A 20909-nucleotide genomic window follows, 5' to 3' on the forward strand; every position below is an offset into this window, starting at 1 on the left:
TCACACTTACCTCAGATTACTTGCCGGAAAATTCGGAACCATCGCTCATGAACCTTTTTGATTCCTTTCTCTCCACACATGGTAAAGATAGACATTCCAAGCAATTTTCATTAGAATAGTTTGGATAGTTTTTGCCATTCATCCGATAGGATTGGTTTAAATGGTAAATGCGTAATTGGGCCTATGGCCTTGGATGACATAAGGAAGATGATGGGACTTGGTACCTATGTACTAGAGCCACTCTTGCCAATGATCGGGTTCTACTCTTCGAAATGAAACATAGTTGATGTATGGGGTGATGAATAGTAAAGGTTAGCGCGACTCTTTTCTATTGCATTTTCAGCTGGTGGAGCCAAACTTAGCCTGTATGGCTCCACTGTCCTTTTAACGGACTGTCTCTTAAGGGGCTATAGCAGTTGAACCGAATGAGTGCTGCCGATCCAAAGATTGTTTATGGCAAATGCAAGTAAATGAGAACCTTTTGCAGCTATATGCTTCCCGAAATTCCAGTGTTCCTCGCCCTCTTTTATCAATTAGAACTGTATCAAAGCATGCGCGTATCCTGCTGCACATGTTTTTATCTTCATTTTCATTGTCTATCTCGTGATTCCTGCAGTTTGGTCCTGTAATCCAAATCTGTTGACACATCATGGCAAACACATCGGCAACATTTGCAGGAGATGCCATTGTGGATTTGTAGAAACTTAACGTAGAACAAAGTCTCGTGCTTCAGAGGAAGAGCCTTTTGACGCCATCACCATTCATGATACGAAAATACTGTTGGAGAAAACTTTTAAGTTGATGATAGTAACAACAGAAACAACTTCTACACTTGATCAATGCGGTAGCACTCTTCTCCCCTATAACCCTTTCACGGCAACAATGATCAGCAGCGTCGCCGTACCATGACCTCTAAGCCATGAGCCATTGACAGGAGTGTCATCATCCGGTATTCCACTGGGTGGTTTTGCACCAGCTTGAACTCGAAAAACCTGCAGAGAATTGCCAAGGCCATCTTCATCTGGAGATAAGCTGAGTCCTTTCCTAGGCAGATCCTCGGCCCGGCCTGCATCAAGGCACCAAAGGACAATAAAAGAAGTTATTCATTTGGTGTCTTAGGAAAACATTGAGCGCCAAACTGTTACTGCTAGACCAAAAAGTCTTGTTATGTTGCTGCTTTTACCTGAAATGCGGTAAACTTGAATGGAGAAGCATTTTGGAAGACACCATCCTTGAGCCATCTCTCCGGCTTGAAGGAAGATGCGTCGGGGCCCCAGTTGTATTCCATCCGGCCCATGGAATAGGGAACATAGGTCACCATCCCTCCTGCTTTCACTCTAGTTCCATCGGGCAATACATCATCCTCCAACACACCTTTTGGATCCTGAATATTGATGTTCAATCGAAACATCATCAGATAAACTCTGTCCATATTGTGCTTTCCGCAAAATGTTCAGTAAAGTACCTGAGGGACAGCAGGGTACAAGCGCAAAGTTTCTGTTAGCACGGCGTGCAAGTAATACAGCCTCCCCAGCGAGTCGTAATTCAGCAGCCCCGCGAACTGATCTAACCTCCGGCTGAACGATTCTTGGTCATCCAGTTCGCAAGGGAGCAGCGACACCTTCTCTTCATTCGCTCGGTCTTCCTCAAATCTCCTGAGCTCTGAATAGAGCTTCTGGGCCACCTCAGGGTGGGACATTACCATGTAAACGGCCCATGAGAGGGTAGTAGCAGTCGTGTCCCGCCCGGCAATCACGAAGTTAAGGACCATGTCCCTGAGGCTCTTGTCAGTTAGTTTGCTCTCTGGGCCGTCAACGTTGCCTAGTTCAATGAATCTAGTGAGCAAGTCATGCTTAATCTGCACTCTCCATCGAACAAATTAGCGTGTAATTAGCCAACTTCATGTGCATGTCTCACGATGTTCTCAATGAACATTTTGGATAGTGTTATGTAGAACGTAAACTTCAAGTTCAATGTTACCTTGTCATCCTTGTGACACTTGCGAGCTTCAGCTATTTCCGCCTTCCTTTTCCGAATAACTGAGTAAGTGAAGTCATCAATGATCTTGATGCTCTTTTCCAGCACTGCCTCCGAGCCCACATTGAGGAACCTCTTCAGCCTCCACATAGGGTCAATGAAACGCAGGGTTACGATTATGTTTGCTGCATCAAATGCCCGTGCAAAATGGTTCTCCGGTAGATTCGGGGCAAGGGTCCCGACTTCGACCCCGAACCCAACCTTGCATATCGAGTCCAGCGTCATCCTCATGAACAGTTCCTAGGACACACATAACCAGAAAATAATTTTTGTGTCCTGTAAGAATTTGGCAGCCTTATGATTATGACTACGACCGTGTTTCCAGATACATATCGGTGTATACTGCGTACCTGCATGTCGACTTGTTTATTTAGGAAGGAAGCTTGAGAAAGAATTGAAGAGAGCTTGAGGCTGTAGTCTCTGAAGACAAAAGTGCTGAAATCCCTCAAGTTCTTGGAGGCGAATTCGAAGCTTGCAGTCTTCCTCTGCTTCCTCCATGTCTCGCCATCAACATTGAAAATCCCATCACCGAGCAACACTTCCATGTACGAATGGTATACTTTTCCCTTCAAATAAAAATATAGTTCGGTCCGTAATAAGAATGTGGAATGCCTTCCGAAATCACTTGGAATGATGCAGATATGGACGTTTTTCCAGGCATAATTGACAAAAGAAATGATCGAGAAAATTTGGTTATGACAAGGCAGGGAAAATTTTAAGAGCGGAATGTTGGACGAGCTTTTACCTTTGGATAATTGGCAAAATTGGTCTTGAGAACATGCTCCACATTGGCAGGATCCGCGATATAAGTGTAAGTCATGAACGGCATGGGGACTACAACGATCCTCGACTTGGAGAGGTACTCAACTAGCCAGTCATGCATCCGCTCATAGTTCACGAGTTGTTCTATCATCGCCCCGACGAGTGGCCAGGTTTTCGGGCCTATCTTGTTCCTCTGGTTCCATCTGTGGACTAAGATCCATGACAAAACAACGCAAGCTATGACTAACCCGAGGTTATTGACTTCCATCAATTCCAGAACTATTTCAAGAAAGCTTAGCACAGAACAAGCAGAGGAAGGGAGCCGTTTTATGAAGAAGACAGGAAGGACAAAGCGATGGAGAATTCGGGTTTGGTTTCGTCAAAAACGATCTTTGTATGGTGAAGTGAAATCAGGTGAAAGAAGACTTCTTGGTCTCATTTCATTTGTACTCCTTACCTAATTAATTCCATCAATGCAACTGATATGACCATCTGTAGCAGACCTGTAACCATATGTTCTTTTTGGGCGCAGGAAAAATTGTTGTCGACAACACTTGTTGTCGTAGGCCTTCCTCCAATTGATCAAATTTTGCGGGGTGATTCAATTCTTTCGGAGTACTGATTAGTGATTGCAATTATGCCCGGTTGAAATTTCCATCGCAGAATTCTTTACTGTCTCCTCAAATATGTGGACATTTCCTATCCCTGATCATGTCTTGAATGATCAAATCCATCGAGCTGTTTTGCCTAGTCGACTCTCGAGTGATCAATTATCTTTACCAGCCCTTTGATCGAATAGATTCTTCAATTGGCATTATGACATATGTCGTGTATCATGAAATTATGCTTCCCATATAGTGGAATTTTCACGAGATAGTTCCCCTCGAGAGAAGGTATCAAAACATGAAATTAACTGCAAAGATTGACAATTCGATCATCTATTGCTCTAATAAAATGAGTTCAAAGAGTTCAACTCGTCTTGATGACAAATGAGCCTCAAAAGTTGATTCGGGGCATTGTGAACAATGCGACGACACTTGGATGAACATGAAACCATTAAAATAACCCAACCCATCTTATCACACGCATAAAGATAGAACTGAGACATTGAAGCAATTCTTATGAATTGTGACGAATTTTTATTTTGTTAATAGAACGAATCATCATCATCATCGATGACGCATGAATCCAACAAAGGCGCCCAACTTGAGCCAGTTAGGAAATTGAAGGGAGAAAAAGAGAAAATCAAATATGCTATGAGCTAATAGCTTTTCTTATTTTCTACCCAAAAAAAAAACAGAGAGAAAAAGCTTTTCTTATATGGTAAAAATTCCTAAAGCTCCATTAGAGCCCTCAAAGCTTGCTTCTTCATCACTTTACCATATAACCCTCTCCCCAGTTTGAACACTCTCTCCATCTCCACCACCCCACCACCACCACTCCTTTTCACTTGCTCCACCCCCACCTTCACCACCCTCTCATCTCCGCCGGCTGCCTCGACAACGCTCTCCACCACCACCTCCGGTGTGGGGACCCGGCGCCCCCACCTCCTCATGATCTTCTCCGACCCATAGGTTCCCGAATATGCCCCCCATAGGGATGCCCTCAAGTATCCCTTCTGCTTCCCCCTCACCCCCCACCTCCTCATGCCTTCCTCTAGCCTATAAACAAGAGATCCCAGATCCATCCCGAGCTCGAGGCCTATCTCTAGATCTTTTAACTCTTGCTTTGAGCTTATCTCCTCCTCGAATTTGCACCTCTTGCAAGAGCACCGGAACCCCCAGTTCCCCGACATCTTCCGCCTCATTTCTAGCGGCGCGAGGACATCGAAGTAGGGGAAGGTTATCTCCTCCCCCACCTTTATGTCCCTCGATGCGTGGACGATCAGATGGTTCCCAACGTGGAGTCTCCTAGCGTTGGGGCAGCAGGAGTGGTTGATGAAGGAAGGAAGGAGCCATATGCCGACTCCGTAGTAGTCCCGATTCCTCCCCAGTACTTTCGCGGAGATCGCGTCCTCCACAAGGGAATTTACATCCAGGATGGTTAGGATTCGACCCATCTCAATCGTCTCTTGATGATTCGAGCATGTGACATCTCCTTCCTTCTCTGGCCTGAAGATGGCTATATCGGGGACCTCAAGCTCGCCCATGTCCTCTTCTCCGGATGATAGCTTCCCGATCAGCTGGCTCATCCTCTTGCATTTCGAAGAGGAATCAGCAACCCGATTGACGAAACTCTTCCACATGACCAGTTGTTTGCTTTCTCCCAGTTCTTCTCCTAGCAGAATTCCTCTCTCTATGGCAATCGCTTTGGTCACCACCAGCAAAGTGCCCGTGTCGATATTCTTCGTCGCGAATAAGCCACGCCCGCTGAGGTCCGATTTCTTGATTTCAACCGCCCCTACAAACTCCGCCAGTTCTGGCAGCTCGCCACGGAACCCTCCGAGCACCCAGTCGCTGAGATCAAAGTTTCCGGTCCTTGACTGGAGGTCGAGCTTCCTGCACCTCTCCAACAACCTGCTGAGGGCCTCCAGGTTGGCAATCGCCTGAGGATCAAGCGAGGCCAGTCGGAAGCACTCAAGTGCCGGAGCATACCTGCTCAGTTCCAGAAGGATCCTGCCCTTGCAGAGCAGAGTCTTGAAGTGGGCATTCTCGATCCCAAGCGCCTCGTCGCAGTCTCGCAGCGCCTCATCAAGATCCCGCATTCGGTACCGGGCCACTGCCCGGTTAGAGAGGGCCAGGCAGAGGGACTTCTGGAGCTTGGAGAGCCAGTCCTGGTCCGAGGCTCGGAGGAGGGCGCCGCTCGAGATCCGATCTTGGCAAAGGGAGATCAACTGGGAGTACACTTGCAAGGACTGAGCCCACTGTTCCCTGAGGAAGAGCTCAGTGGCTTTGGATCTCAGCTCCTGCATTAGGAGATCCAGCTGCTCTTCGCCGGCCATGGTGGCAGCAGGGCCCGGCTGCTGAGGAGGCTGTCCCTCTTGTGCCATTGCTGCGTTGCAGGAGGAGGAAGTGTCGTTTGTTGTCACTCAGCTGGCCTGTTGTCTGTTCTTTTTGTCTGGTCAAGATTTGAAAATTTGTAACGGTCACATTTTGTTCCACCTTTGAACGTCTCTCGGGCCGAGATTCTGTAACGGCAACGGCTTGCAACGGCTAATGCTGGGATCCTATTTTTCTCATTTTCGCCCTGATTATTTGTGCAGTCTTTATTATTAATTAATTTGTCAGTAATCTCATATAAATGATATTCTCAAATTTGGGCTCTCCATATAGAGGATTCAGATCGGATACTCACTATACGAAAGAAGTCGGGTGAGAGGTTGTATATCATTACTACATGAACTCGATCAGCTTAATGGTTGAGAGCAATCTGACGATGTTATAATCATTGCAAAGTTCATAATCCCTAATGATATGAAACTTACCATGGTTTTAAAGACATCTCTTACGGTTCCCTTCCGGTCAGTGTGTATAGACGTTGAGTCCCATCTGTGCGGAACCCACCTTACATCCCAAGTGAAAAACAATAGTATCGACCACCTCCCGTTTACACAGAATTCAACGTATTTACATAAGAAACCTAAGATAAATAAAACCCGGAATTTGCTGAACTTAATTAGCAATAAATAGAAGCGGAGAGACATATATGCCGGGGTCTAAGAGGGCTCATCCTTTGACTCAAGCCAGCAAATTGTAGCCACTGGAGCAGCAGTCCCTTTCTCTGAAGATATTTCTCATCACTTTTCATGCTACCGGAGGATGACCCACATAGAACAGCTGAATTTAACCATTGCCTGCATACCCCGTATCAATGCAAATATTCTGATAAGCAGTTCTCATACTTCTTCGGTTTGTCCCTTTTCTACGATCTCAAGGATTTTGTAAGGGGTTCCCTTTCATCGACTATCCAGTGCAAGGGATCTTACTGGTTCAGTTCTCAAATTGCTAGCTTCACTTCTTGAGAGAGTACATCCCATCTCTAACTTCCAGCTTTTCTTCAGAGACCAGGCCAGATAGGAAACTTTGCAATTGTTGAAGCGATTTATCATAAGTAGGATCGGCCACACAAAACATCTGCCACAAATTCGTGGTGCAAGGAAAAGCTTAACGATAACTCCAAGAGCAAGTGATAAATAAGTAGAGAATCCAATAGAACAGCCCTTACCTTGAGAGTATTGTGAATTCTATCCAAAGCCATGCTGCCGAAGTTTGTGAGCATGCCCATGATGAATTTCTACAAATCGATACCAACAAAAGGAATATATGTAAAGCACATGACAATGAAAAATTACGTTGAAACTCCCGTTTCATCAGTAGTATGTAACGAATATCTGCAACACTGACCTCATATATAGTCATTTCCTTGCGAAGTTGATCCTCCACAGAGGCCACAGGCCCCTCTCCTTCCTCGTCCCCAGCTAGAAGCTCCTCGCAGCTTCCACCATCACCACTGTTCTTATTAACATCAGATGTGTTTTCAACTAGTGTAAACATGTGGTCATCAGATTCTGGGTCCATGGTTTCTGCAATAATTCCCTGTTTAATTAAGTGTCAGTGCTTGTCCAAAAGATGGCGATCCATTATTAGATTAGAGAACTCAAATTGAAAAACAAGACGCATAAATTCCAAGAGGACGTGCCAAACTAAAAATATGTGAAAGAACTAGGGACAGTACCTTGCTTATCCAGAAATTTATTTTCCGATTGACCACATCGACTGGTAACCCGATAACAGCCGCAAGTTTCTTCGAGGTCCAACTGATGGTGAAGATAGTAACAGCTGCTGCTTGGTAAAAAGCACATATACATATACATACATATATAGTGACATGACATTAAATCTTCACCTTGTTTGATCTTGAAATTGCATGATGATTGCTGCATGCACAGGAGCTACCATAAACTGAACCTCCCTATCTTCGAATTGCAGCTCCAACTAAAAACAGGACAAAGATAGTTTTATCTAATGTAGACCTTAGATGAATGAGAGGAGGAACTTGATATTGAAAAAACTCAAAAACAGTTGAATAATGCAAGCTTGAAATGGCTACCTTCACTGTACCAAGATTCTTCTTCCACAGTAGCTTGCGAGGAGTCCTGATTTCAGTATATCGTCTCGAATAATCAGAAAGCAACTGATCAACGGGCCCAGGTAAGTTGAGTGCCTCCTCCTGCAAGGTCATAAATATCAATTAATCAGCAACAATACTTATTTTTAGACACCATGAGTTCCCCTAACAGTAGAGCTTTAATGAAGGCATACAGTGCACATATTCATGCCCTCAGTAAAAACAGACAAAAACTAGACAACAAAAGAAATCAGTGAAATCCGAGGATCGGCTCATTAATTATTGCAGAGTTACATGTCATGCTTTCATGGAAGGAAACAGTACATTGGATGAGCCTTTACTTTTCTAAAGCAAACCTGCAAGTGCAAAAGTTTTGAATATTCCCCAGTCGCAATTATATGAATGGTTAATTCGCTTAACTGATGTATAGAGACAAGGGTCACGAGGAAATGGTGGCACTAGAAGAAATACAAGCTAGCCTATTTTGCGGTCTTCCAATTCTTCACCAAACTAAAGAATAACAGTACAAAGAAACTTATACTACAAAAGCTGTCCAGTCAGTCATGTGGAATCAGCCAAGAGCGGCAGATCATAGTGAAGTTACCTGGATTGGAGGCCAGAAATTGGAAGATATAATCGTAGCATCCAGGATATCCAAAGATATCCCAGAATCTTCTGACACAGTACCTGAGGATACACTCAAGATGGCAACCATTTTAGGACAATCAGCAAAGAGAAATATACTTTGAAGGAACTTTGATAGGAGTACAGTCTCCTGAGAAGAAAAGAAAACTCAACTGGTTTGAGATGCCTGGCCTATAGTTGCCTTTATATTGCTGTTTGTTCTCTTAGAATCAATAAGATCATTCAGCATGATTTCACATTTCTGCATGCTACTCTCTCCAAAATGGATCTGCAGAACAGAACAATCAAAAGAAAGGATGAGAATCAGTAAAAAAAAATACCTCAGCATTTGCACAACATGCATTTTACAATTCATAGAGCAAAGTATCAACACGATATACATATTACTTGCCTTGAGAAGCTCTAAAGTGCGTATCTCCGACTCAATATCATAATCAGATTTATTGAGCAGCTTTTCAGCCAGCATTACACGATATTCATTAACAAGTTGGTCTTTTGATCCTATAATGCCAACAATCATCCCCAGTATATCCACCTTCCTATGATTCCTGCTACCCTTTAATGGGTCAGCCTCTACAGGATCAGGTTCCCAGCTGAAACGGATATAAACACTAAGATAAGCAACTTGAGTGGAACCGGTAGCATTAAACATAACACAAATGAGCTGACATCCATCTGATTTGAAAGATATTATATGAAACTAAATACAAAAGAATATTTCAATGTCCATCTTAGCATATGGACATACCTTGCAGCAGTTATCCATGCTTGCTTGTCATCAGTATTAAATCCATCCTCCAAAGCACTATTCTCCTGGTTTTCTTCTTCCCGGTTCAATTCTTCAAGAAGGCTATCACCGGCATTTCCAGTTCCATTTGAATTTCCACCAGTCCCATCAGTAAGCATGGTGACAATGCATTTTATCGTATCTTTCCTTCCCCTTAGGTACTCCCTAATTGGTTCACCAACTGCCTCTAGAAATACTCCTGCTGTGTCAATTGTCCTAAGTGCTTTAATAGTGGAGACATACTGATGCAATATATCATTAGTTGAGGCGCCGGCTGTAAGTAGCCGATATCGAAGTGCGGAAATAAATGACTCGACCAGTTTAGAGTGTTGTCCAGTATATTCGAGACATTGCTTCAAGTCCTCAATTGCAGGAGTGCTGCAAGATTCATTAGAAATATTATGGATGCAGTATATGCAGTATTTAAGGAACAAGAGGCCTGAACCATCAATTCCACATAGCAAGGGTCCATAATCTTGCAGGCACTACTTCCACAGCTATCAGGAGAGGCAACAAGAGTCATGGTCAGATAGGCAACAAGAAACCCAAAAAGTGTGCCTTCTAGAAAAATTGTATTCCTAAGATATTGTGCTGCTTTAACACAGTGGACTACATGGTCGAGATTTTGATGAGCCTAGCAAACACATGGAGCATAGCAGAAGAAAGACAATGAGCACCGCATTGTTAGTAACCATTCAGAATGGTCTTTGTTATTCCCAACTGCACTAGTGCTCATGCTGTACTAATGAATTTTTAAAAGTTCAAGTCAGATGACTGGATGTACCATCTAAGTCTCCCCCCTGTTGTACTTCACACGCGTCGGTACTTTTTCTTGGACTTGCTCAACCATTTATCAGATAGGGATCAGGTCAAAATAATGCTCTCACCGGAGCTATGACATTGTATGACCACTTTCTAGGCTTGAACACACCATCTGATTCATATCACTGAGTCTGCTTATGCATACTGGACACTTCTACGAGCATCATTTATGTGAAATTATGATATACTTGCACAGGCTGTGGCTGTTTATAGACAATAAACTCATGCCATCACCTCAACATTAAAAAGGTAGTCAAAAACATCAACAAAGTTTCAAACCATTTCGAAAAGAAAGTTTATATCGAAATACATACCTCTCTGGATAATCCACAATAATCTCGAATAGTTTTGCTATCCTTAAGTCTTGCAAGGTTTCATAAGCGAAGTATTCTAGTCGCAGCTTCCACCTAACAAGGGCTTCCGAGGGAGCATCAATTCCGGGATAAGAAGGTGGTCGTGAAGCCAGGGGTGATTTGAGACCAGATGAAGGACTATCATAGTTAAAGGAATCGCCGAGATAAGAAAGAAGTGCATGCAAAAACTGAAGAGGCACGGCCTGCAACATATTCGATTGCATTCCATCTATCAATGATAAAGGATAAGTGAAAACATAATGGGGATATGCTGACTCAGCATGCAAAAAATGTTGAGCTCTATATACTCAGAATGTTAAATGGAGCAGGGCATGGCTATCCATGAACATGCCAATAATCTATCATCTAGTCAAATAAATTATCCATCCAACAGTACAATTATTTTCATGCACAACAACATTTACAATTTCTTGTCCACCCACTTGGACAGAACATAGATACAAAGAGACATATTACCAAAGAAAAACTATAAATAATAATTCCACTAAGTACTAAAAATTAAAAAGCGTCACGCATCCATAACTTGAAACAGTTTCACTTGTGCACATATATGGTTTCAGCAAAGATTCACCTGTATCCAGCCTTTTATGGACTCTAAAACAGAAGTCCTAAAGTCATCACCTGCCAGATCATGTACTTTTGCCTGCCAAAAACAAAGAATGGCCACTTGTAAGCTTATAGCTGTGCTTTCGGACTTTCAAATGGTGGCGACTTTTTTTTTTAATAAAAGAGCTCAATTTTTGTTAATTCCAGCATCTAAACCGAAAAGGGAAACAATAATTAATATTGCCAATCACAAGGAAGAAATGGGCATGCATGACTGGAAACATATTCACCTTCAGAAGCAAGAATATAGCAGAAGCATAGGCATCTTCAGCCATAGAGGTAAAGCCAAGACCTCTAAGATCACGGACAACCTTCCCAATATTCTTCACCAGCTTACTGTCTGAGCGTTCTCCATGAAGATGACCCCCATCAATATCCATCACGCCACTTTTCGGAGGCATTTTGTCTTTCTCATCTACATCCATGTCATCCTTATCATAACAGTCCTTGGACTCTCCCGCCATTACTGTATTTAACTCCTCTAACCTCCCCTTGAAATACCACCGGAGAATCTCTATTAACATTTTGCAGCATGGAAAAGAGAATGAGTAATCAAATCAAACCCAATTAGATAAAAGAGGCACTCTGACACGTGACATGATTAATATAAAAGAAAGGTCAATTATGAACTCTAAATTGCCAGTACATAATGGAACAGAAAACAAAATTAAGATTAAGGACAAAGTTGAAGCCAGATACACACTGCACATACCAGGAAAATGACTGGGAAGAGTAGCCATTAGAACTGAAGAAACCATTAATTGGTATTTAGAAAGGAGCAATTCTTTTTCAGTCACAAAGCCACATTTTCTCGGTAAAACTTGGTCCTCGAACGTCTGTAAAGCATCAACCAGCAGGAACAAACACCTCTCCTCGTACTGTTTCTCCAGCGATATTTCTTCCAGAGCCTTGCACAATACTTGCTGGACCTCTTCCTCATAAATCTGTTTCCAAAGATTGCATTTAGGTCCAGAAGAAACTAAATGCCAGACAACGTAGTATATCGTACTCGAAGACATACATGTGATCGATTAGCTTCAAGAAGGGAAACGTCCCTGTAAGATTCAAAATGCTGCCAAAACCTCGCTGCACCATTTCTCTCGAAAACTTCCTGCCACGGAAACAAACAGAACAATAACCCAAATGCCTGCATTTGTTTGCTGACCAATATCGAAAACCATGTAGCAGAAACAAAGGTTTCATCAAGCAAACATTCGACTTGATTTCCGACATTCGTATTACTTAAGAGTGCATAGCTCTGTGTCATGGATATTCATCTAATAATGCAGAAGCATCAAATTTTTATGCTTCCATGATTTTCTAAGGCAATTTCAGCTTAAAGTGAAGGAATTTATGAACTTTCTAACAAACAGGAATGAGCTTAATTGCCTTAGAAAAGGAGTAGGCACCTCTAGTGAGCTGAGGAAGTGATCCCGGACGAGAGAGTGGAGCTGATGCTTGCAGAGGCGGTGGACATAGCTCACCAGCTCCGAACCCACCGAGAGGTCGCCGGCTCCGGAGAGGAGAGACTCGGTGGCGGAGGTGAACCCGGCATAGCTCTCGAGGATTTCCTGAACCGCGTCGCCGCCGAGAGCGTCCAGAATCCCTAGGTTGCAGACCGCCGTGGTAGCGTCCCCCATTGCAAGAGCATCAACGCCTGAAGAACTTCTCCGGCGAAATCAAAGGTTGCGGCTTGAGATTACTGAGAGCCGAGACTGTAAACTGAGTGAGCAGCCCGCCATTATTCGCCGGAGACGACAAGCGTAATCTGATGCGCTCAGGCCCACTGGGTTACAGTGCATGCTCCAATTGATGGCTTCTGAAAATTCTCACTTTGCCCCAATGTTTTTAAACCGGCCCGGCTCTGCCGGTTGAACCGGTTGGCCCGCGACCCACTGCCTTCTCCAGGCCGGGTTTAATAAAGATCAGTTTAGTTGAAAACCGGTCAAAACCGGATCGGTTTTTAAGGGAAGCTCGTGTGTATGTATGTTGATATTACGAGAATCATGGAGATGTATCGTAGGTTTGTATTCTTCCCTAGCGTATAGTATTTTGTTTTGCTTCTTTTCCTTTGATGTAAGGGCACGATCTCTTATTTATGTACTTTCTCATATTGAATGCAATTGAATTAGAGAATTTCAAAATTACTATGAGACTAATCAACTTCTCTTTCTCTAGTTTGAAATGCTCATGAAATTTTAAGAGATTACCTTAATATTGCACATATTTTTCAATTGAAATTCAAATCAAAAGAGTAAGAAAAAAAAATAAAAAGTAAGGTCAATATTCATTTCATATTTATACTCCCATCTCCATTCTTTTCTTCAAGACTTCTTTTCTGATTCTCAAAAAAAGGATAGGCTATATCATTTTATCTTACCTCGGTGAATGATAGTTGTTAACTTCTAATTATTGAATGTGTTCGATGCTAGTGTTAATTATTGTTAGGTTACATTAATAGAATAACTTCAAGAATATACAGTTCAATATACATAAAATGTTGCATTTTTTCATTTATTTTAATTACTTATAATTTATTAAAATTAAAAAACAAAAATAGTTGACCCAATGATTGAACCATCTGACCCTCAACCCAGTGAAGAGGCTGGGCCAATACCTTGGTCGGGTTTAAAAACATTGCTTTGCACCCTGAAATATGAGATCGGGACAATGTCGCGTCCTTGGTAATCCATGGATCTATCTTATAATGCGATTTTGAAATGACTAAACTCTCTGTTTTAGAAAGTTACTCGAATGATCAAGATCATTTAATCTATCAAATGCAATGTGATTTATCTATTTATATATTAACAGAAACACGAACGAGGCCACATGGACTCTGGGGAGCAATTGGTCCCCAAAAAAAAACATTGAGTTTCCTCAATTTTTGTCCAAAAATGTAATTACTCAAGATTTCGCTTAATAATAAGAATGTGAAATTAATATTTTTTTAGGTAATTTAAAGTGAACTTAATATTTTGTCTTGCCTAAAAGAAGTATCTATGCATTATTTATGTCAAGTCATATTTCTGCACCCGCTGAATGAAAATTATGGCTCCGTTCTTAAATAGAAAGAAAGAAAATTAAACTTTAAAAAGAAATGCTAGCGGATGAATTCTAATCCTTTATAGCAACATCCATGGTACAATTGTCTGATGGCACTTTCTAGTCAAATGTTTGAGTTGCAGTGCATAATAGGATCAAAACCTGAATTACAGAGAGTTCAAAATATACCCAATATTCAACTTCAATATGTGAGATCAAGGTTTCCATCGATTATTTCACACTCAAGATAATTTTTTTTTATTCCTATGACTCATGAATTAACTTCATGTCAAATTACTTGTGATTTTCGGAGCGTCCGAATATTTTGCCTAATTCAATTTAAAGTTTTTAGATGATGTCCCACTTGTTCCCGCTAAAATTGATTTTGACTTCTATATATTATGTTGGCACTAACCATTGTGCAAAAATAGGAATAGAATTAAAAGTTCAGGTGCATTTTGATTGGAAATCTAAACTTGAGGGTTGGAAATGACCACAAAACATATGTTCGGTCCAAAAGGAAAATCCCTCCCACCTTTTCCAACCGATGACCCGACCCGAACCGGCCCGGCCCAAAAGAACCACTCGTGCCTTCCACCGTTTCACCAGTTCGTCCACCACTCTCCACTCTCAGCCGTCCCACCGCCGGAATTCCTACATGAAATCCAAGCAATCGCCAGAGACTGGCCGCGACCCGACCGGAACGAAGATCCTCCTTACCTCCCTCTCCGCCGCCGTCGCCGAGACAGCCACCTTCCCCATTGACCTGACCAAGACGAGGCTTCAGCTACATGGCGAGTCCCTCTCAGCCTCCCGCCCCACCACGGCGTTCCGCGTCGCCGCGGAGATCCTCCGCCGCCAGGGGCCTCTCGGGCTCTACCAGGGCCTATCGCCCGCCATCATCAGGCACCTCTTCTACACGCCCATCCGGATCGTCGGATACGAGACTCTGAGAAATGCTGCGGGGGAGGGATCCGGCGGGGCCCTTTCGCTGCCCGGCAGGGCTCTCATTGGCGGCATCTCCGGCGTCATTGCTCAGGTAAACAGCTACTAACTTCCAGAAAGCATATAGCTTTTGCTTCTCAGCTGATGTGATGTTCGACTAGGAAGTGATGCCATAGACAATTGATTGAATCCATTTGATGAATGTTTGGATTGAATTTGCGTGTTTTATTGTTCCGTGATCAGCGACGAATGGGCAATAGTATGACACTGACCTGTAGAAGGTCAATGTTGATCCTTACGAGTTTCTTTATGGACATATTATGTTACAGTGGCTGCACAATTTCATGATGATTATGTGCAATCCCTCAACTCATACCTCGGACGTGGTAGCATCAAATGCTTCATATTTTTATTAGAGTAAGTATGGATTTTGAGATTTTCTTTGCTAAGAGAAAACTTCGTACATCACCACTTGGTTGTGGCATTAGGTCGTGTCTGAAACACCTTGTAAAGGCATGAGGCTGTCCCTCGAGAGTGTTGAAAGTGCTGTAAAATTTTGTTGAGCCGTTTGTGTCTACTCAGGAATGTCATTCTACTACCAACTTTGGTCTCATGGAAACTACTTGGTGTATTAGGTTCTTGCATAATGGCTTTCAAATCATCTGTGGCACAGAGTCATGTAACTTTCACCTGTAGTTGTGAACGAAAGAGCAAGTAGTCGGTTCTGAAAGGTAGGAAGTTCAGACAACTTACTTCCATATGTAGCAGAAAAGCAAGTCCCATTCTTTTTTTACACAGAGATTAGGTGTCCTTTTGTTGCCTCAAAGTCGCTTTAAAATTGAAAAGAAGTTTAATAATTAGATACATTCTTGCCGTAAGGCTTCTCGCAAACCTTCATATATTCGATACATGCTGTTCAGCCGATTAACTCTCTGTAATCCTAAGCCAATCACTCCAACTCCAACCCCTTTGACGATGGCTTAGAATACATTGTGGACCAGGTTAGTCTTTCCAGACAAATGTCACTTGTTTACATTGGACCAATGGAGCCTCATGAGTGCAGTGAATATGGCGCACTGATCTATACAGGTTCTTTGCCTGAGGATTGAAGTAGGTGCTTTGTTTCTTTCCTTCTTTAGTGATGGTCAAGTAAATTGATTGCATTAACTATGAGAACAGAATATGCACAGATGGTAACTGCTCAAGTCAAATGCCACAAACTTCAAGAAAGTTCTTGACATGTCTGTTTCCCAAATACTCTTAGAGTCACTCTGATTTATATACTTTGATTTCATTTTTTTCAGCGAACTTCTATTTGATCTAACGGTTCTCTTCCTGCTCACCACTAGTTCTGCAGGTAGTGGCAAGCCCTGCTGATCTTGTTAAGGTGAGAATGCAAGCGGATGGCCGTTTATTGAGCCAAGGTATTCAACCTCGATATTCCGGCCCTTTTGATGCATTCAGTAAGATCATCCAATCAGAAGGCATGGGAGGGCTGTGGAAAGGCGTTGTACCAAACGCGCAGAGGGCATTTCTTGTTAATATGGGTGAACTTGCCTGCTATGATCAGGCAAAGCGTTTCATCATTAGGGCCCATATTGCTGAAGACAACATCTACACCCACACTTTAGCTTCCATCATGTCGGGTCTGTCAGCCACTGCTCTGAGCTGTCCTGCTGATGTGGTGAAGACGAGGATGATGAATCAGTATAAGGCGATGTATAGCAGTTCTTATGATTGCTTGGTGAAGACTGTTCAGATCGAAGGGCTAAGGGCTCTCTGGAAGGGGTTCTTCCCTACATGGGCAAGGCTTGGGCCTTGGCAGTTTGTGTTCTGGGTATCCTATGAGAGATTCCGTAACCTAGCAGGCCTCTCTTCGTTTTGATAGAATCTTGCGATCCACAGCTCATTATACATTCAATCATTTCCTGGACGTAGTCACATAGATCAGTGCTTCTCAGCCGAAGGTGGTGCAAGACTTCCAAGGTACGGAAGATTATATTTATGTTGAACCTCCAATTTCCAGTTTAGACGGTGATTTTAAGAGCTCAAGTGGTGATATGTTGTTAATGAGTATGAAAACATAAGAGTGGTTTGACAATTTCAAAACTCAGTGATTTAGTATAGGAGATTGATCAAAACTTAAGATTGAGAGATGATCTAGCATTAAGTACAATCAAGGCATTCGCTTTCTAGATCAGGTGCAATAAAACACATGGGCCATACTACTGGTTCCATTCGTCTAGATTGGGTTAGAATCATGAATGCAGACGTCGATCATATCGATTTATTAGAAGTAATGAACTATATAGTGGGTTAAATCTAGATGGTTGATCATCGTAGTTCTAGCTAGATGGTCACGATTGCATCATCTTAGATCCATTATAATAGAATTTAATTAAATTAGATTTGCTTAGGTCACGTATGGAACAAATCTAGGTAACTCGAGTAATAACATAAAGGTGATAATTGCCTAAAATGGCCAAACATCTACCACTAATACAAACTACATTCCAACTAGTACAGTCCTTTTTTTTTTTGTTGACCTCTATATTTAGGGTGCTTAGTTCAAGTATTGTTAAATTACAGAAAATGTAAAGATTACAGAAAAAAATTTAGGAAATGATTGTTTTTTGTTATAAACTTTGGAGAACCGTTAACCGTGAAAGAAAAAAAAGGAAAATTATTCTTTTAATAATTTAAATGTTTTGGTAGATTTCCACGTTGTCTCTAACTCGCAATTTTCCCTGAATAAAAATGAATACGTTAGGTAGAGTTGGGCAGAATTAACTCATGTAGATCATTGATTAGGATGCTTAGAACTGCATTTACACAGCATGGCCACTAAGGTAGGTTACCCAAATCAGGGGGTACATTTAAATTTTGGCTCACTTTACTATTTTGTGATTTTGGCTTACCGGGCACGTCTATCTTGGACGTCTCTGGATTGGATCATGTGCATGCATTATTCTATTGCATCTTTGGCCCCAAACTTTTTGCATTTTTCATTTGGATCCTTGCATTGTAAGACATTCCTGCGTTATAAGAGCATTCCCATTCCTTATCTGGTTTTTTTATTTTAATTTCACTGTGCATGTATTTTTTCATCCAGTGGTCAAACCTTGACAAAGCCCCCAACCATCGCATTCAATTTTATAGTCTGTGATTTGGCCTTTGATACAACGAAATGGAAATGGAACATAATGGTTAAGAATGTATTTGGTATTAGAGTTGAGTTGAGTTGAGTTTTGATTTCAATTGATTTGTAATGACTGTATTGTTTAATTATAAGAAAAAGTTTGAAAAAATAATAAATAGTTGAGATATAATAATGATTGTGTTGTTGAATTGTGGAAAAAGTAATTAATAGTTGAGGAAATTTAATATGAAAAATTGAATTGAATGGTTAAATTTTTTTTAAAGAGAAAAGTAATAATTGTGTTGTTGAATTGAAAATAGGTTAAGTTGAGTTGAGTTGAAAAAAAATTTAAATTTAAATACATCCAAAGATAATCTTACTCGAAGGTTATCTCAGACAGAATTCACACAGTTGAAAGTACATTAGATCCATAGACAATAATGCTCCGTTAGGTTTCGCTGTTAAAATCTTAAAAAATTTAACTTTAATTTTAACTCAACACATTACACAATAAAAATACATATTTTTCAAGTAAAAAATTTTAACTTTAACTTAACACATTACACAATCATTTGTCATCTTCCACAATCAAAATCATAGTTACTTTTAACTCTGAAACCAAACGCACCATTAGAATATAAAAACTAGGAATTCATTATGTTCAAACTTTATACAGTATTATAGTAAAATTAACCAATCATGGAACTGTATGATCGATTTTAGGGAAAAATCGAAGTGGACTATTGTTACTGTTGTCCGTCTCGGCCGGTTAATCAATCTAGATTGTCAGCATTATGCAGGGCATAAGCTACAGTCTCGTGATTTTCCCTTCGAATTGTTGTACTGAAATATGCAGGTTGTGAACAAACTGTATATATACATGTGGTAATTCTACAAAGAAATTCCCGACCATCTCCGGAAACTTCTCGCGTCGCTTCCTTCGGAAATCGCCATCCCGATCCCGGTCCTTCCCCCCAGCCCGATCCCGGCATAGTACATCCTCCATTTGTCCTCTTGACCCTCCATAGGGACCAGACATGGTGACCCAACTGCCCAGTTGTCCCACCCGTCCGTGGCGGAAGCCTCCAATGCCGGCCCTTCCTGGAGCCTCCTCCAGTTCCTCAGCCCATCCTCCGATGCCGCCATTGCGATGCTCGTCCTCCCATCAGCTGCAACTGCCTCGTATGCCATCAGGTAGGTCCCGTCTCCCGCATTCCTCACCACACGCGCGTTCTTGACTCCTAGTTCATCAAAAGAGCTGCTCAATCCCCCTCCCATCGTTATCTTTCCGCACTTCACCCACCGGATCCCGTCCCTCGACCTTGCGAATCCCACTGCATATCGCCCCTTCTCTCGATCGAATGAGTGATAATACATCCTCAGATCATCACTACTATGCATTACAACCTGTGCCCCTGCGATGAAGAGAGAATCCCACTCATTTCCGGAACCGACATCAAGCAGGGCCCCGCTGTGGTGATCGCCTTCGATCCTAGCCCAGTGTCGCCCGTCCTGGCTGCATGCCAAGCCCGGGAGAGACCGGAGGATCTTCCGCTCTTCGCCAAGGAGAGATCTCACTGGGTTGCTAAGAGGAAGGCTCGTGGACTCCACCCGGAAGTCCACCTCGTCAGAACTGTATCCCGTGTAATAGAGCCAGTAAACCGAACTGTACATCGGGCTCGACATTACCACCAGTTCGGACGGCCTTATGCTTTCGGTGTCGAAAGCCCACCAATTGTCCCGGCATTCCATCACCATCCCTGCATCCCCGCATGACCGAATCACTCGCCCTTCCCCCCTCGACCAGTGAATCCCATTGCTCGAAGTCGCGAGCCCGATCAAATCCCTATCCGTACCTTCTTCACTGATGGATCTCCCATGGTACCACATGTACCACCTTTCTTCATTGTCCCCAATGTACCTCTTAACCACGGGCGACCCTATCTCTGCACAGTCCCACGAGTCCACGGGACCTAGATCAAGTACCAATCCCCTCGAGCTCGTCGACGTTGTGGCCCTGTCGGGAGGAGGGCCGCCAGCCAAGCGTCGGGTTTTTGAGGCAGGATCGACTTCTACAGCTGGGTTCTTGTTCCTCGGGCTGTTGCTATTGACGCCAGTCCTCATGGAGCATCGAACAAATTGGAGGTGGCGACTGGTTCTTCTTGAGTTACTAACACGTAGGTCTTGGGGACGAAATACGGGGAGCGATCTACGGCTTGGGCAGGACCCGGGTGTTACGATATCCGGTCTCGTCATCGGAGCCCAGGCTTGTTGGTGAGTAGATGCTAGGACATGAAAGGTCGCTGAGTCCATAATGGGAGAACCTTTAATGGAGATGTAGAGATGAGGAAAATCAAATGCCCAATGAAACTTTTTTAAGCTCCTCCGTCGATTATAAGGAGCAGAGGGAAGAAGTTTCCTTCCTCCAGAGGGCTCGCTATTGGTCCGTAACCTCGTTTCTCTCTTATTTATAAGCACAAAGGCCTCATAATAACACAACGAGATGTTTTCCATTTTTTAGTTAAAATTGACCCTCACTTCAGTATATAGTAATTGGTTCTAACCATAGAAAGCGCATGCTTTCTACTAGATTTTAAACTCCTGAATTGCAGGTAAAAAAAAAAAATTCATCCATTGACGGTGCAGTTTGTCAACTATATCATCATTAAAGTCTCTAAAA

At 42.5% G+C, this 20909-nt stretch overlaps 5 protein-coding genes across 5 annotated transcripts; 1 reads left to right on the forward strand and 4 right to left on the reverse strand.

Annotated features, from left to right (window-relative positions):
• Positions 1-728: 728 nt before the first annotated feature.
• On the reverse strand, positions 729-3183 carry LOC116199846 (cytochrome P450 704B1). Its single transcript, XM_031530398.1, has 6 exons — positions 2783-3183; positions 2388-2603; positions 1981-2277; positions 1466-1858; positions 1184-1384; positions 729-1066 (listed from the first exon to the last, which is right to left on the reverse strand). Exons 1-6 carry the CDS (start codon positions 3065-3067, stop codon positions 887-889), a joined length of 1572 nt encoding a protein of 523 aa, XP_031386258.1. The 5' UTR covers positions 3068-3183; the 3' UTR covers positions 729-886.
• Positions 3184-3899: 716 nt separating this feature from the next.
• LOC116199838 lies at positions 3900-5843 on the reverse strand. Its single transcript, XM_031530388.1, has one exon. The coding sequence runs from the start codon at positions 5786-5788 to the stop codon at positions 4133-4135; it is 1656 nt and encodes a 551-aa protein (XP_031386248.1). The 5' UTR covers positions 5789-5843; the 3' UTR covers positions 3900-4132.
• Positions 5844-6157: 314 nt separating this feature from the next.
• Positions 6158-12911, reverse strand: LOC116199803 (anaphase-promoting complex subunit 2). The gene is made up of 16 exons (XM_031530322.1): positions 12510-12911; positions 12122-12211; positions 11813-12044; positions 11331-11614; positions 11066-11137; positions 10435-10676; positions 9260-9676; positions 8903-9104; positions 8665-8779; positions 8471-8553; positions 7849-7968; positions 7645-7733; positions 7474-7555; positions 7143-7334; positions 6964-7032; positions 6158-6872 (listed from the first exon to the last, which is right to left on the reverse strand). Exons 1-16 carry the CDS (start codon positions 12738-12740, stop codon positions 6750-6752), a joined length of 2643 nt encoding a protein of 880 aa, XP_031386182.1. The 5' UTR covers positions 12741-12911; the 3' UTR covers positions 6158-6749.
• A 1779-nt stretch (positions 12912-14690) lies between these two features.
• Positions 14691-18154, forward strand: LOC116199889 (mitochondrial uncoupling protein 3). Its single transcript, XM_031530470.1, has 2 exons — positions 14691-15184; positions 16448-18154. Exons 1-2 carry the CDS (start codon positions 14693-14695, stop codon positions 16973-16975), a joined length of 1020 nt encoding a protein of 339 aa, XP_031386330.1. The 5' UTR covers positions 14691-14692; the 3' UTR covers positions 16976-18154.
• Positions 18155-18859: 705 nt separating this feature from the next.
• On the reverse strand, positions 18860-20684 carry LOC116199840. The gene has a single exon (XM_031530390.1). It carries the CDS (start codon positions 20540-20542, stop codon positions 19121-19123), a length of 1422 nt encoding a protein of 473 aa, XP_031386250.1. The 5' UTR covers positions 20543-20684; the 3' UTR covers positions 18860-19120.
• Between the last annotated feature and the right edge of the window lie 225 nt (positions 20685-20909).

Source organism: Punica granatum, chromosome 3 (genome assembly GCF_007655135.1).
Source record: "Punica granatum isolate Tunisia-2019 chromosome 3, ASM765513v2, whole genome shotgun sequence".
Lineage (NCBI taxonomy): Eukaryota > Viridiplantae > Streptophyta > Magnoliopsida > Myrtales > Lythraceae > Punica > Punica granatum.

Coding starts and splice junctions, on each gene's coding strand:
- LOC116199838 (XM_031530388.1), bottom strand. CDS start 5,788: ATGGCACAAGAGGGACAGCCTCCTCAGCAGCCGGGCCCTGCTGCCACC.
- LOC116199889 (XM_031530470.1), top strand. CDS start 14,693: ATGACCCGACCCGAACCGGCCCGGCCCAAAAGAACCACTCGTGCCTTC. Junction 15,185..16,447: donor TCTCCGGCGTCATTGCTCAG/GTAAACAGCTAC, acceptor CTAGTTCTGCAG/GTAGTGGCAAGCCCTGCTGA.
- LOC116199846 (XM_031530398.1), bottom strand. CDS start 3,067: ATGGAAGTCAATAACCTCGGGTTAGTCATAGCTTGCGTTGTTTTGTCA. Junction 2,604..2,782: donor ATTTTGCCAATTATCCAAAG/GTAAAAGCTCGT, acceptor TTTTATTTGAAG/GGAAAAGTATACCATTCGTA. Junction 1,385..1,465: donor TGTACCCTGCTGTCCCTCAG/GTACTTTACTGA, acceptor ATCAATATTCAG/GATCCAAAAGGTGTGTTGGA.
- LOC116199840 (XM_031530390.1), bottom strand. CDS start 20,542: ATGGACTCAGCGACCTTTCATGTCCTAGCATCTACTCACCAACAAGCC.
- LOC116199803 (XM_031530322.1), bottom strand. CDS start 12,740: ATGGGGGACGCTACCACGGCGGTCTGCAACCTAGGGATTCTGGACGCT. Junction 7,556..7,644: donor CAATTTCAAGATCAAACAAG/GTGAAGATTTAA, acceptor CTTCACCATCAG/TTGGACCTCGAAGAAACTTG. Junction 7,335..7,473: donor TAAATTTCTGGATAAGCAAG/GTACTGTCCCTA, acceptor TTAATTAAACAG/GGAATTATTGCAGAAACCAT.